The 14,212-nt window shown below is 43.3% G+C and overlaps 2 protein-coding genes across 11 annotated transcripts in view; both read right to left on the bottom strand.

The window, feature by feature from the left end:
- LOC6543875 (collagen alpha-1(XVIII) chain) overlaps positions 1-1,036 on the bottom strand; it is a 63,626-nt gene extending 62,590 nt beyond the window's left edge. For 5 of the 10 annotated variants that reach the window (XM_026976521.1, XM_026976523.1, XM_026976522.1 and 2 more), the window contains exons 1-2: positions 876-1,026; positions 70-266 (exon numbers count right to left, since the gene is read on the bottom strand). The gene's annotated coding sequence lies outside the window, so the exon portion shown is untranslated. Of the gene's footprint in view, positions 1-69; positions 267-680; positions 849-875 lie in introns of those variants that run through there. The other 5 variants (XM_026976524.1, XM_015157934.2, XM_026976520.1 and 2 more) reach the window with 3 other exon arrangements.
- A 3,845-nt stretch (positions 1,037-4,881) lies between these two features.
- On the bottom strand, positions 4,882-9,286 carry LOC6543879 (forkhead box protein biniou). The gene is made up of 4 exons (XM_001971478.3): positions 7,950-9,286; positions 6,450-6,726; positions 5,978-6,386; positions 4,882-5,385 (listed from the first exon to the last, which is right to left on the bottom strand). Exons 1-4 carry the CDS (start codon positions 9,242-9,244, stop codon positions 5,060-5,062), a joined length of 2,307 nt encoding a protein of 768 aa, XP_001971514.2. The 5' UTR covers positions 9,245-9,286; the 3' UTR covers positions 4,882-5,059.
- Between the last annotated feature and the right edge of the window lie 4,926 nt (positions 9,287-14,212).

Consider the following 14,212-nt stretch of genomic DNA (forward strand, 5'->3'; position numbering starts at 1 on the left):
ATTTTGGTGGGCAATATGGAATACGTGACCATCAAAGGGTAATCGCTTAAAATAGTTTGGCGGACTTACCTCAGTCTCCAGTTGAATGGCACTGAATATTTCCACGGATTTCCTGGCGGAAGTGGGCCTTTTTCACTGCCGCATAGTTTCGGGCGACAGTTTCCAGCAGCAGGACACTTTTCACAAAGCCTTACGGACACTTTTCTTTAAGCCCCGGTTTCCTTTTCCATATACTCTCCGTTATTCCGTTCTTGTAATTCACTACACTACACAAAACGAGGACATAAAGGGGCTTGATTTAAACAGGGGCAGTACTTGGGAGTGATCAATGGAACTGGCGAAATGGGCAGACAATGATTGGTCATTCGAGATGGCATTGACATTGGCCAGTCATTGTCCAATCCCATAAAGGCACAAAGCAGGAGCCACAAAGGCAGCCCGAAGGACTTCAGAACACAAAACACAAAGTGTACACTATGAATACAAGTGACTAGTTTTTATATCAATAATAGTGAGTGGTGTGCTTGGCAAAAATGTTATAGGAAATAAACCAGAAAGGTGTATATAATTTGCATTCGTTAAAAGTTTCTGCTTTGCGTACATCAAAAGCTTTATCAAAAATAATTGACATTAATATGAAATATAAATGATGTGATTTTTTCTTAATTAAAGTTGTTTACGACTCTTAAAATGTTTTTTTAATAGCACAATTTTTTCGTTTAATATTGTATACACTTTCAGTATGCTCAAGTCTGCGAGTTTGTTTAAATCAGTTTAAGATTTTATTTCTAACACATTTATATGCACTTCTTCTAGCAATGAAATATTTAGGTACATATTTTTGTAAGCTATGCTTATCTGTTTTTTAAACGCACAATCTCGTTTCTTTTTCGCAGTGTACCAATATCAGCCGGCAAAATTGCGAGTGCTATTTTTTCGTTTCGCAGGCAAGCACGCTTCGGTGTGGCCGGCACTCAATTCGCGTGTGGGTGCCCTGCGATGTGCTCCGCTCAGCGTTCAGACTGAGACTGAGTCTGAAAAGGCCTGAAAACGAAACTTTCGACCGCCAGCGAGCGTGTGTGAGAGCAGGCAGCCGGCAGAGCAGTCGGCAGCGCGGTTGGCAGCGGGAGAATGCCAAAATCAAAGTGCTACCGTTTTCCGCCTATGGTAAATACATTTTGGCAGATACTTTTGTCGCTGATACCGATACAGATACTAATGGAGCGCAAAACTCGAAATGCAATTAAAAGCATTGTTTTAAGGCATTCGCATTGGTAGACAACTTTTAAATGCGGAGTAGCAGTTGAAATATAAATCGAAAACTCGACTTCGTAATCAACTAGCGCCACTTTGTTTTTGCTGACCCAATATTGGAATTTCAAATGACTTGCTATCTTAAAAGTCTTGTACGATAAGAAAATTTGTGGAAAGGAAATGAAATTAAATTGAAATTATTATATTTAAGAAATCCAACTGTAGTCATAGTTCAGGAAACACATAACTGAAATTTCTTGCAAGGGTTTTCTTCGAATTTGTGATTCACATTCGGTATGACTAGCAATGTACATGACATCATATCCATTTCATAAGCAATATTTCGTGTATCCTGTGCAATTTTCCGCTGCATGGTGTTGTGACTGCAGGTGCTTAAGGCTTCTGCATTTTCCGACTTTTCCCCGCTGTCGTCTTGGCGGCGACCACTTGGCTATAAATAGGGCCATACGGGGCAACACTTTCGTTTAACTTTGGGGGGGGGAAACTGAACAGGACAGCGGCACAAATTAGTTCCCAAGCGGCTTTAAAAGGTATGTGTGGCAAAGCGACGGGATGCGGAGGAGTCGAAAAATTGATGGGCGGCAAAAAACATAGCGAACATGTGCCCCTGGTCCCACATGTGCTGTGGCAAGTTGGCCGTCTTAATTATTTATACGTAATAAAACTAAGCATAATTTTCCAGCAGCAACTACGCAGCGGCGCCTCATTTGAAATTCTATAAATAAATTGGAAAGCAGTTGATATAGTTGGATAGCAAAGGGCTGGAAAGGCTCGAAACCAAAAAGCCGGATAAACTGAAAACACATTCATACAAGTTGTTGGGCAAAAAAATAGAGAGAGGAAAAGCGCCAAAGAGAGAGAGTGTATGTGTGTGTGTGTCGGCAGCGGCAGAGAGCGCTGCCGACGGCGACTGCGACGCGGGCATACGCGGCGTATGCGTAATTTAGTCAGCCTTATCAGAAAGCCATTGCAAGCAAACTTTATTTTAAAGAGCCGGTCCATATATCGAACTTGCAACGTGTTGTCTCCTGCGGTCCCCTCAGCAACACACCCTTACCCCCTCCCTCTGGGATGGGAGTTTTCCCCCACACACCCCCTCGGCCATTTTCTGCCACAAGAGTCGCTTTGTTTGCACGCCGACTGGCCAAAGCCCGCCAATTGTTTATTCAAGCAGCATCACAGCATCGCAGCATCGCAGAATCGCAGCTCATGTTGGCCATGTGCACTTGAACTGCCTTCGCCGGCATGCCTGTGCATCCATTTGGCCGGCGATGTGTTTGTCTGGATATTTTTTCCCGGCTCCAGAGCCAGAGCCTCCGCCAAAGACACTGAGAGAAATGATCAACCTGCGACATATGGTAATCAATTAAAAAGCATTTGGTACTCTATAAAGGAAATCCTAGTGCAATGATACTAGAAGTTAGTAGTCTAAGTAATTGCATTTTAAAACGTGCATTTATGGCATCAACTGAAAGGTTTTTTGAAGTGATAAATGTATAATCTCTTAAAAAAACACGAAAAAAAATATATTGTTACATAAAATAAAAATAATAGGTCTTTAAATGATGGCCAGACATTTGTCGCTGTGTATAACGCGCTGATTGCAGTTGTTATCGCCGCAGTTTGTTGTTGTCGCCGGGCTTAAGCGCCTCTTAGTGGCAGTGAATCAGTGGCCAAACATGTAATCTGTTTAATGGCCAACTGACCGTGCAGCGGACCAACTGGTCCTTCACGCCCCTGTAGCATTTCAGATTGTCGCGTATACGCACTGTGAGCCGGGCGAAGTATTGGAATTTGCATAGATCTTTCGCCAAATACTTGTGTGCCTTTTTTTGTGCGGCGGCTCTTGTAAATGCCCACCTGTTGCATACCTAGCAAACCGAAGTAGGAAAAAAAACAATAACGAATGGCATTTGGTCATTTGGGGCCAAACAAATAACGTGAGTAATCGTTAAACAAAATAACCGCAGCAAAAAACAAAGTTAGTCTGCCAGTGAGCGTAAACTTGTTCAGCTGCTGATTTGCATAAACCGCTAAAACTGAAGCTGAAACAAATAAACATTAAGCGCATTTCTGAGTAAACCACAATAAATAATAATCATTGCATTTATTACTGGCAAAGCTGATTTTTCAATTAGTCCCGATATCGAACGACTTTTTAAACCCTTAATCTAAATTTTTGATCTTTTCGAGTATTTTATTATGCTGGCGAAACCTGGCTTACAACATTTTTATCGGATCTTTTGATTCGCACTTCTGCCTCGTTTTAGACACCGTTTATAGATAAATTCAGTTCTAGAATAAATGACCCGAAAATTCAATATTCGAACTGAAGCATGCCCAATTTACATAAATAACAAGCTGATTCGCCTTGACTTTAATCATCGAAAGTTAAAGCTTATTTGCATTTAAGCAAACAGATAAGAATCCGCTTGCACAATAGTTTGGCTCTGCTAAACCTACATTTCCGCTTTAAGTCCTGGTCAAGTGAATTCTATAGGGTGGCGCCCAAATTCGATGTTTTTTAACAAAAGAAGACTGGTGTGCTCATATGTATATATTTTTTAACTAAAATCTTTCTAAACGGATTATCACCAATAAAATTTCGACATTTTTTTCTGGGTGTTTCTAAACCTGCTGAACACTTTTAATAACCCAGTTTCTTATATCTTGACCGTTTATAGCGCCATATAAAAACGCCTAATATGTGCTAAAAACGTTGATGCTGCTTATTAGTATCAGACTGGATTCGCATCGGTTGAGATAATACAATTCATTTGCCCTTTTTGAATCAAGTGATAATTTGCATTTTAAGTTTACCTATCAAAAATGTATTGTTTTCATTCACGTTGTGTATATTCAGTATTTGCTTGTTTTAAAATCTCTAGACAATCTAAAGCTAATCAAAATAAAAATGTTGTAAAAGTGTTCTCATTAGTAAATTCGGCTTTCGAGTTCGAGTTTCGAGTTCGCTTATTGTACCTTTGATTTTTCGAATTTCTACAACTTTCTATGACATAGATGGCGCTCGAAATGGGGGAAATTAATATAGGGTTTTGTATAGACTCCCAACCTTTCTAATTTCAAAGGCAAAATAAGTATGCAGCAAAAAAAGTTGGTTTCGAAACTGAAAAGGAAACTAAGTATTTCACTTGCCCCACAGATGGCGCCTAGAAGTGGTTCGAGAATTGGCTAATGAGCTTTCTAACTTGAATAACTTTTGTAGGCGGGCTTATTTATTTCCTTTTAAAATAGGAATTACCGGTGAGCCTTAAACTGTAATAACATGGGGATATCCTTAAAAATGAGAAGGGAAATTTTTAGACAATAAAATATTATTTTGATGAAAATACAATACTTCTCTAGGTAATTAACAAAAACCAAGGAAAATAACGAATTGGTTATTACTTTTATTAAATATGGTATAAAATAAAATAATTTTGCAAATAATACCACAATAACGAAATTCTTGAAATGTTCAACATCATTAGGGTGTTTTGCTTAAAAGGTCAGTGTATTCAAACCTGTTTGAATCTTTCTCTAATAATTTGTATGGCTCAATTGGATCCATTTTGAAATGATGTATACAATTTCGCAGCGATGTTTGTCTTTTTATAAATAATTTTCATTTATTTCTATTTTTATGTATATATATATTCATTTATAATTTCCCTTCTATGCACTATGCAACTACTGGTTCTCTGCCACTACTTAGAGCCTAATTAAACGTGATTATGGTGTCCTTTGAGGTAATAAAGATGCACGCCATCCCAGTTGGGGATGGCTAGTTGGCGTACTTGAGGCCCTCGTAATAGCCGCCGCCCCCATTCAGAGCCGCCAAGTTGGGGGGCGGGCTGGTGGGCGGCAGGTAAACCGGCTTGCGATCAATGGGCGAATGGTCGATCCCATGGCTGCCACCGGACTGCGATGGCGGCGGCGTCATGGACGATGTGCCATGGTTCTGGTGCATGGAGCCGTGGCCCGGATGCTGGCTGGACTGGCTCGAATGGTGCTGATGGTGATGGTGGTGCGCCTGGGCCTGGGCCTGAGCCTGGGCGTGCTGGATGCTGGATAAGCTGGGCAGTTGTTGCAGCGAAATCGAGCGGAGGCCTGCGGAGTGGATGCGAATTGAGGGGCAAAACCGATTAAACTGGCAGTTCTCGTTTTATGGACAAGCGCTAAAATTCACACTGCGCCGCGACGTCGGCGGCAACTATAAAAACACAAAAAAAGGAGTCGATCGAGTGCGGCATAGATTACCATATGTCGGTGCTGAACAGGCCCCGCCCCCCGCCCCTCGGCCTTCGTAATTCGAGATGTGAACCGTCAGCAATTAAATTACCCTGATTGACGCGAACACCCAGGAACATTGCGATCCCCCTTCAAGTGGACGCACTGCGAGAAATTCTAGGCATACTACTTGGAATTTAAAAAATATCAACTTGATTTTTCCCATGCTTTGTACTACCATTTTGCACCTTTGGAAAATTCCCAAAATATTTTGATTAATGGAAATATTACTATAAATATTCAGCAAGCATTTATACCAAGTTTTCCCCTACTAACTTTATTCTATAAATTATTTCCTTGCCTTCCCCAAGATGTATTCACTCCGAACCCGCGTTTTGTGTGTTTTGCAAGGAACCTATAGTTTCTCGCCGTGTAGCGCGACCCTCGTCGCTTTCTGGGGCTGCTCACTTACCGTTGTCCAGGCTGCCGGCACTTGTTACATAGGAATAGCCCGCGGCCACGAGACTCGCGTTCGGCGCATAGTCGCTTTGAAGCGTCGCCGCCGCTCCCAGGGGCGAACTGGAGGTTGGGGCCGCTGATGGGGCCATGCCCAGGGTGGAGTGGGCCAGCGGGGGCGTGGTGGCCGTGCCATTCAGATTGCCACCGGCTGCCAGGCAGGATATGTTCGTGTACTGGGGCAGCGGGCTCACGCCCACACCCATGCCCACGCCCATGCCCACCGACGAGGCGCCACTGTGGGCGGCATGGGCGTTCCAGGGATCGCCGAATCCTTGACCGCCAGCCGGCGACACGCCATTCGCTCCAGCCGCACTGTAATCGTAGCTGGCGAAGGCGGGCGAGGCGTAATAGTTGCCGTTGTCCTGGTGGCAAAAGTGGGATGGTATAGAATTTGTAAGATAATTTAATCCATCGATTGAGCTTACCATGCCCGCATCGCCGTAGCTGCCGGCGTAGTAGCCATTGGCATGGCCGGCATACGGCTTCACCTTGATCTTGGAGCGGTAGCCGCGCGGCCGGCGCCGCAGGCTGCCCTCATCCTCGAAGAGATGCGCCGAGTTCTCGTCGATGGTCCAGTAGTTGCCCTTGCCCGGCTTGCCCACGCCCATGCCCTTTGGCAGCTTCTTGAAGCACTCGTTCAGGCTGAGATTGTGGCGCACCGAGTTCTTCCAGCCCACATAGGGTCCTCGAAAGAATTCGTAGCTGCAACGATACATATGATGTTACAACTGCTTCTTTAGCACCTACAGAATGGCGTATACTTAATATCGAGAATGGGGGATGGTATTTGCCTTTGTCTTGGTGCTAAAAGCAAGCGACTTTTGACGAAAATTGACAATCAAGCGTTTATTTATTTTACTGAGCCTGCGAAACTCAATTAAATTTTTTTGGTCGAATGGGGGGGATCAGAGTGCGGTGTCAAGCAAATAAACGATGTCAGCTTAAAAGCCTCTCACGCATTTGGAATCGCCTCCTTCTCCCCGACTCTGCCCCTTTGAAGCTCAAGTGGATTGGATCTCCGTCTCGTCGCCGAAATCGAAATCGAAATCCAAACAAGCGTCGCGAAATATGAGATATTCTGAAGGATGCGCATGCGGCAAGTCGAGTTGGCTAAATAGAATCGGATGCCCATAAATAAGGCCGAGCGACACATTTTTGTTGCAGCCCGACACGGCTCGCAATCGCTGGTATTAATATCCGTTTATGCCGGAGTGTCGATATCGCCAATTGGCTCCGTCTGAGATGCCGCCACCATTCTCCAAAACGGGCTAGTCGATTCGATTCGATTTTAAGGAAAGATTTTAGGCAATCTTAAAGCATGTGTAATGGATTCTACAACTGTAATAGTTAGTTTTCATAGCTAATCATGCCTTTTTATAATATAAGATTTTAGTTTGAAATATTTATGTATACATAATTATGTATAATCGGCTTTCCTTCTTCGATGGAACATATACTAACTTTTGCATTACTATTACACATAACTACACATAATCAACGTTGTAACTTCACTGATGGGAATTTTTATTGGAATTCTGCGCTCCTTATTTCAAATATCTTTTAGACTCAATTTTGCAGTGACCTTTTCTTAATTTTATATGTTTAAAAGACTCAATATTGCAGTGACCTCTTTCTACTTTATAAGTTTAATAGACTCTAATTTGAAGTTACTTTTACTATTTTACTTATTTAATGACCTCAATTTTTAAGTGACATTTTCACTATTTTACTCAGATTATGGACTTAATTTTCAAGTTACTTTATCACTATTTTAGCTATTTTTTTTAAATGGACTTCATTTTGCAGTGAGCTTCTCAGTGTTATACATAGTAAATAGCCTAAGTTTGTATTTTCCCTATTTTACACATTTAATAGCAGTGATTTGGCAGTGATCTCATTCCCAATCCATGGCTGATAATAGTTACCTCTTCTGCAAGTAGGCGTAGATCTCGGAGAGCGTCAGTTTCCCAGTGGGCGACTCCTTGATCGCATGTCCGATCATATTGATGTAGCTGAGGGCTGGTTTCTCGGGCCGCCGCGTGCCAGACTTCTTGGTGGTATCCGGAGTGCTCGGCGCATCCTGGCTGCTGGCAGCACCAGTGCCACCGCCCGCTGAACCCGAGCCCTTGATCTCCAGGGGATTCTGGCTGGGTGGCGAGGCCTCCGATCCGTTGAGCGACTTGGCGGGCGAGGAACTGGCACTGGAGTAGTTGAGCACGGGCATGCCGTGCGCATTGCTGATCACCTGCGAGGGCGATGTGGAGATCCGGGGCAGATAGGCGCCGCCTGGTGAGTGCTGCAGCTGCTGGGACTGCACCTGCTGCGCCGGCTGCTGCTGCTCCACCTGGTCCTGGCTGGTCAGCAATTGGTAGTCATTCGCACTGAGTATGGTGTTGTTGGAGCAGTACTTAATGGTGGAGGCGTACTGATGGTTCAGCGGCTGCAGCTGCACCTGCAACGGCTGCCCCTTGCCCGCTGTGCTGGAGCTCACGTACTGCAGATCCTGCGGCAGATCCGTGGGCGTCTTCGAGTTCGATTGCGGGGACGCGGATCCGGCCGAATGGGCGGTCATCAGTACCCCGTACGGGGGTATGGGACTCGAGGAGGCCGGCGGGGTGCCCATGCTGTGCAGGGCACTTAGGCTATAGTGCTGGGCGGCCGAAACGGGCGTGGCAGTGGGCGTTGAGTCCATGTAATGCTTCAGCTCCATGTAGCCGATGTTCGGCTTTTCATCGATCAACTCCGTGGGGGATTCTCCGCCACCCATGGCCTGGTAATTGCCACCGGTCAATAGATTTCCCGCTCTATATAGATGCCCCGCATGTGTGTGGGTGTGGGTGTGGTTGTGCGCGTGTGTGTGTGCGTGTGTGTGCGCATGCGGGTGGCTGAAGGGGGGGTGGGCGCGGTGATCGTGGTAGTAGCCACCCAGCTGATCCATCGTCATAACCGAGCGATCTGAGACCTCTTCACTCTTGATCATTTTCACTGGGCTCTTCGTTTTCAACACAACGCGGTTCGAAAATATTTTACAAATACTTGATTTTTTATAAATATTTCTCCTTTGAAATAATTTGCACGAAATCCATACGAAATTACGCGCAATTCTGTGCCGGCGGAGTCCCTTTCTATTTATTTCTATAACCACTGGAAGACCGCACCGCTTGGCTATTCTCACTCGACTGAAACTGAAGGCAGATCGCTCCTGGAACCACGAACCCATTCGATGCGATTCACTTGAGTTGCCATCGGCTGGAATTCTTTTTTTAGTACGCCCACGCCTTACGCAAATCGCTCGATTCTCTCAATCTTTCTCTTTCGGATTGCCCATGTGTACATACATATATGTTTTGGGCCGTGCTCTTTCTTTTCACGCCGCCAATTGGCTCGTTTTCCCAGGGTTTTCCTCTCCGAGAAAACGCAAAAGATATACATATGTGGTATTCAGGTCTCTGACTTGGGGACTGCGGTTACTGGAGTACGTTTGGATGGCGAAACTTCGGTATGCCAGGTATCCGGGTAAGTCGAGATCCCCTTTACTTGGTATCAGGGAAAATTAAATAAGATGCATGCTTAGGTTTCATAAAATTAGTAGTTCCCTCTGGTTGAAGTTCCCTTTATATAGGCTTCAAATATATGCCTTAATAAAAGCATATCTTCATTTTGCCACAAATCAATTTAGCCCCCATTTTGGCAGTTACAATTCGCACTTTGAACTGCCTAAATGGCCAAGATCTATCTATCTATCTATCTATCTATCTATCTATCTATCTATCTATCTATCTATCTATCTATGCTGCAATATTTGGTTCAAAGAATTAAACCCATCCTGCTGCCAAAGATTGCGCACATTGCTGACTCATTAGCGTTATTGTTTCCGATGCGAATTTCGGACTGGGATTGAGTTCCCGCTGGGGAGCGGGGGCTGCCTTGAAACCCCCTCCGGCCAGTCAACAGTTAATAAATAGTCGAAAAACAGAGAAAGATCCTCGAAGATCGAAACCCGCAATTAGCCGCAAATGCATTAACCTATTCGCCGGAAAAAAGGAAGCTGCCGTTGCTGGAGGCGGCGTTCGGATTTCGAAACGAGCTGTTAATTGATTTAGTCGTTGCCTGGCACGGATCCGGACCAAGATCGGGCATGGGAATGGGTATGGACATGGCTATGGGTATGGCTATGGGTATGGGTATGGGTGGGTAGCTGGAGCGGAATGCCGCCGGAGAGCGGACCGTTTAGCAGCACCCCTGAGTGCCGCCATTGCTGTCAGCACTACGCCGACTCGTTGGCAGCAAGACGACCGTGACGGTGATGGAAACATGGCCGTAGAAAGGGGGGCTATCTACCTATCTAGTGAAATAAATATACAAAAATTAAGCTACAATTATGTACATGCATACACATTATTAATATTATTATGCACACTTTATACATATATAAAACAATGATTCAAAATGATAATGTTTAACAAACAACATTTATCAAAAAAGATTTGGTTGAGCACGAAGAAGGGGAGGGTACAAAGCTATAATACATTCAAAATTATAATCAAGACACTTTTGAGAGCTCAAAATGTATCTCGCATTCATTTTCTAAGTTTAAAACGATTAAAATTATTTTAAATCATTTAAAGTTTTATGTTTTTAATCAAATTTATACAGTTTTAATATTCTAAGCTGAAATAGATCTCTTCCTAACTCTAAGTAGCACCAAAACCTTATAAGAGCGTTATAAGACCCCCCTCACTGCGCCACTGAACGGAGACGATGGCGACGCCGCTCTCCATCGCTGCCTCTCGCTCTGGCGCTGTTGCTGGCTCGCTCGCGCCCTCGCTGTCGCCGTGGCAACGATTCAATTCGGTGCTCGGTGCCCCAAAACAAGATACGAGATACACAGGGGCGCGCACAAAGATACAGATACATTCTGTGGAGGGGACACACGGGGGCGGAGTTTTGTTTACATTTCACGAAATTCTATTTGTCGACGGCATCGGGCATTGATTGAGAAAATCTGAGAGAAAATTCCGCTCGCTAGGTTACTTTTTTTCATTTGTTATTTTTTATTTTCTGGCTGTCTTGCGGACGCGGCCTGAAAGATATTTTAATTCCATCCGCCACTTTTCTTTCCCGTCCGCGCATATCAAGCCACTCGCCATTTTCTGCGAATTTTCGCAGAACTGCCCATTCGGGTTTTCCGAATTCCGCCGTCTTTAGTAATTTCCAATCGGCCAAACAGATATTTTCTTCACTTTTGGCCATTTTTCATGCGGCTTTTGCGGTTTGGAGGCCATAAATTAATTTTACTTTTGATTATTATTACTTCTTCTTAATCGTTTTTGCTTTTTTTTTCGTTTTGCATGCTGTTTTTGTTTTGTGCAGACTCAGGAATTTTTCAGCGAGTGAGGAATAAATTAAGCAGGCCCCACGAATAGCTCACAGACCCTGAAATGGCGGCAAATTAATTAATTGCTTTGTTTGGCGATGGATTCCCAGAATCGCAAACGTTATGTACGACTATGCATGTCGTTAGTTTACAAAATGCAGAAATCCTCAATGATTTATTGCAGTTTTATGGGGTTAATGAAATGTGGCCAAATAGCTGATAATAATGTTTTCATTTCATTTGTTGGTTGTTTTTGAAATGTGCACTAAAATTATTTCAACCTAACTCTTAGGGTAGCAAAGCATTAATTTCAAAATATGTTTTCAAATAAATCTACCACACATATGCGTGTTCTTCAGCATCCCATAGATGATTTACATTTTCCCTCCACAAATCGATTTTTGTATGCGAGACTACATTTACTGCCCACAGAATATTTACTGAAAAATTGATCAAAGATTCGTAGGCATTAGGCATACATTTGACAGTTGCCGTTGCAGGAAAATGTTTGCCAAGAAATTCGGAAAATGCCTTTCGCTGCGAAGATTTTTTTTTGCATTTCCCGGCACGACATTTTGTATTTATGGCCGACTATTAATAGCCAGTGTCCGAGCAAAATGCACCGACCACCCAGTGAGCAGATGCGTCATGCGCATCCTAACTGGGCCAACAGCTTATCCTGGCCATCTTGACTTGGTCAATGGCCTTTGTGGGAGCGAGCTCTTCTTGTGGTCATAACACAGATTCATAAACACTGGCAAGGGAATTCCCAAACAAAAGTCGTCATCAGTGCGATCCACATTGTTGTTCCAGTTTTCAAGTTCAGATAATCATAATAAAGATAAGTTGGCATAGACGAAAGGCGTGCTTCTTGTTTTGCTTTTAATTTTAATGTTAATGTTATTAAATGGCCGAAAATTGTTTACTATTATGGGTGTTTGTAAACAAAATTATGTATACGACGCGTTGAGCCGGCTGATCGGCGATCTTCTATCCCAGGAGATCCCATTGATGCTCCTGGATGGGCATCGCAACTCAGAGCATTGTTTAAACTGTAGTTTTAATAAACATTTAACAATTAAACGCTGTACTCTAAACACAACACAATCGAACCACCAGCACCACCGCACCAACTTTTGTATACAAGAAGAAGCCGCATTCGGATTTTTGTTTTTGCACACTGACCTACAACAACTGGTGAAAGCAAACAATTGCACCTAAGCCAAATCCTCCTGGCTTATTAAACAGTCCACCAATAAATAATCAAATGGAATCAGGCTGCTAGAGGATAGAGGATAGGGAAAAGTCGAATGAATTTTCAAAATATTTACATAGAGTTTTCCAACCGAAAATTATGCCGTCTAGTTAAACTCCTCGGCCCCTCGACCAATTTTCAGTTGGCCAAGACTTTGTTCAAATATTTACATTCTGTTCCGTGTGCAATTTGTTGCCTAAATCCGTGAATGCGATCTGATTCAGTTTTTGTTTATCACCATCTTGATTAGGATCACGTGTTGTGGCCAAAAACCAAAATCAAATACACAAACAGCGCGTTATTTGCTCTTATTTTTTTGTTGTATTTTAACCAGCCAGCATTTAAGTTGTTATTGTTCTTTCCCACGACTGCAATTATGTGTTTGTAAATATTTATGAGTTTCCACGTTTTATTTCCCATTAAATGCGAGCATTTCGCTCTAAGTGGGTGCGATCTTGTTTGGGCCAATGTGGTTGACAAACTTGAGTGGCATAAACACACTGCCACGATTGCCCAAAGTTCAAAAAGGTTCGCTCAAAGGAGCGAATAGCCATGTAATTGCAGCGATGTGTAAATAGGAAGGGAAATTAGCACGGGAAACTAAACAGAAACGTTGGCCAAAAAATATTATGGCCAAAAGCAAGCGGAAACGGAAATTGTTGAATATGTTCAGAGAAGCAACAGAAGAACCATAAGAAATATTAAGAAAAACCCTAAAATATGAAATAGTAATGTGTATAACAGATATTGGAAATTAATAAAACATTTTAAGTTATTTTCATTTACTTTCAATTACGCACACCGCGTGGCATTAGTTTCGCTAAACGAAAATGGAAAATTCCTTTGTACTTTCAGCCGAAGCCAGTGCTTTTTGGATCTTTTTGGATCCCGCCTCCTGTTGTGACCAACGATTGCCACACTTTGGCACTTCAGTTGGCCATAAACACCTTGGCCGCTGTGAAAACGTGTGTGCATAAATGTGTATGAATTCAAGATGGGCGCCTTGCCCGCCTTGCGCAAGATGGCCAAGAAGCGGCTTCTTGGCTTCCATCCCATCGATGCCATTGCCAAACTATGCAAACTATGGACGGACGCCGTAAAAGTTCAGAGACGCCTCCGAAAATCGCCTCCTTCTCACATTTGCCGCTTTGCGCCATTCGACTGTCGAAGCTGGCGCAATAAAATCGAACAATTTATAGACTGGCGATCCATTTGGTGCGCAATAATTGCGCCAAATGTACAAAAATTAAGACAAAGAGCAGAAAAAAGGCAACGAGACGTGGGGAGAATTCTACAAATTCTACAAGTTACGCAAAAAGAAAAGAAGAGAAAGAAAAGCACTTCGGATGCCCGAAAAACCGATCGCATCCGATTGTACACTTGGGCTGCTGTTGTTTGGCTTTTAGTTTAATGGCCGGTACTTAAAATGCGTTGACTCACAGAACAGGAAACTGAAATTGAAATTAAAAATTGAAATTGAGCATCTGAGCGCAGCGATTTACTCGCTTTTCATCGGCCGATCGATCGATCGAATCCGCAACGTTGGCAGTAATTAA

Source organism: Drosophila erecta, unplaced genomic scaffold (genome assembly GCF_003286155.1).
Source record: "Drosophila erecta strain 14021-0224.00,06,07 unplaced genomic scaffold, DereRS2 tig00000021-arrow-pilon, whole genome shotgun sequence".
NCBI classification, from domain to species: Eukaryota; Metazoa; Arthropoda; class Insecta; order Diptera; family Drosophilidae; genus Drosophila; species Drosophila erecta.

What these genes read in the sequence shown, in the direction of transcription:
- LOC6543879 (XM_001971478.3), bottom strand. Translation starts at nt 9,244, where the DNA reads ATGGGTTCGTGGTTCCAGGAGCGATCTGCCTTCAGTTTCAGTCGAGTG. An exon ending in GCTACGGCGATGCGGGCATG is followed by an intron (nt 6,387 to 6,449) that starts GTAAGCTCAATC and finishes TTTTGCCACCAG; the next exon opens with GACAACGGCAACTATTACGC. An exon ending in TGCCGGCAGCCTGGACAACG is followed by an intron (nt 5,386 to 5,977) that starts GTAAGTGAGCAG and finishes TCCACTCCGCAG; the next exon opens with GCCTCCGCTCGATTTCGCTG.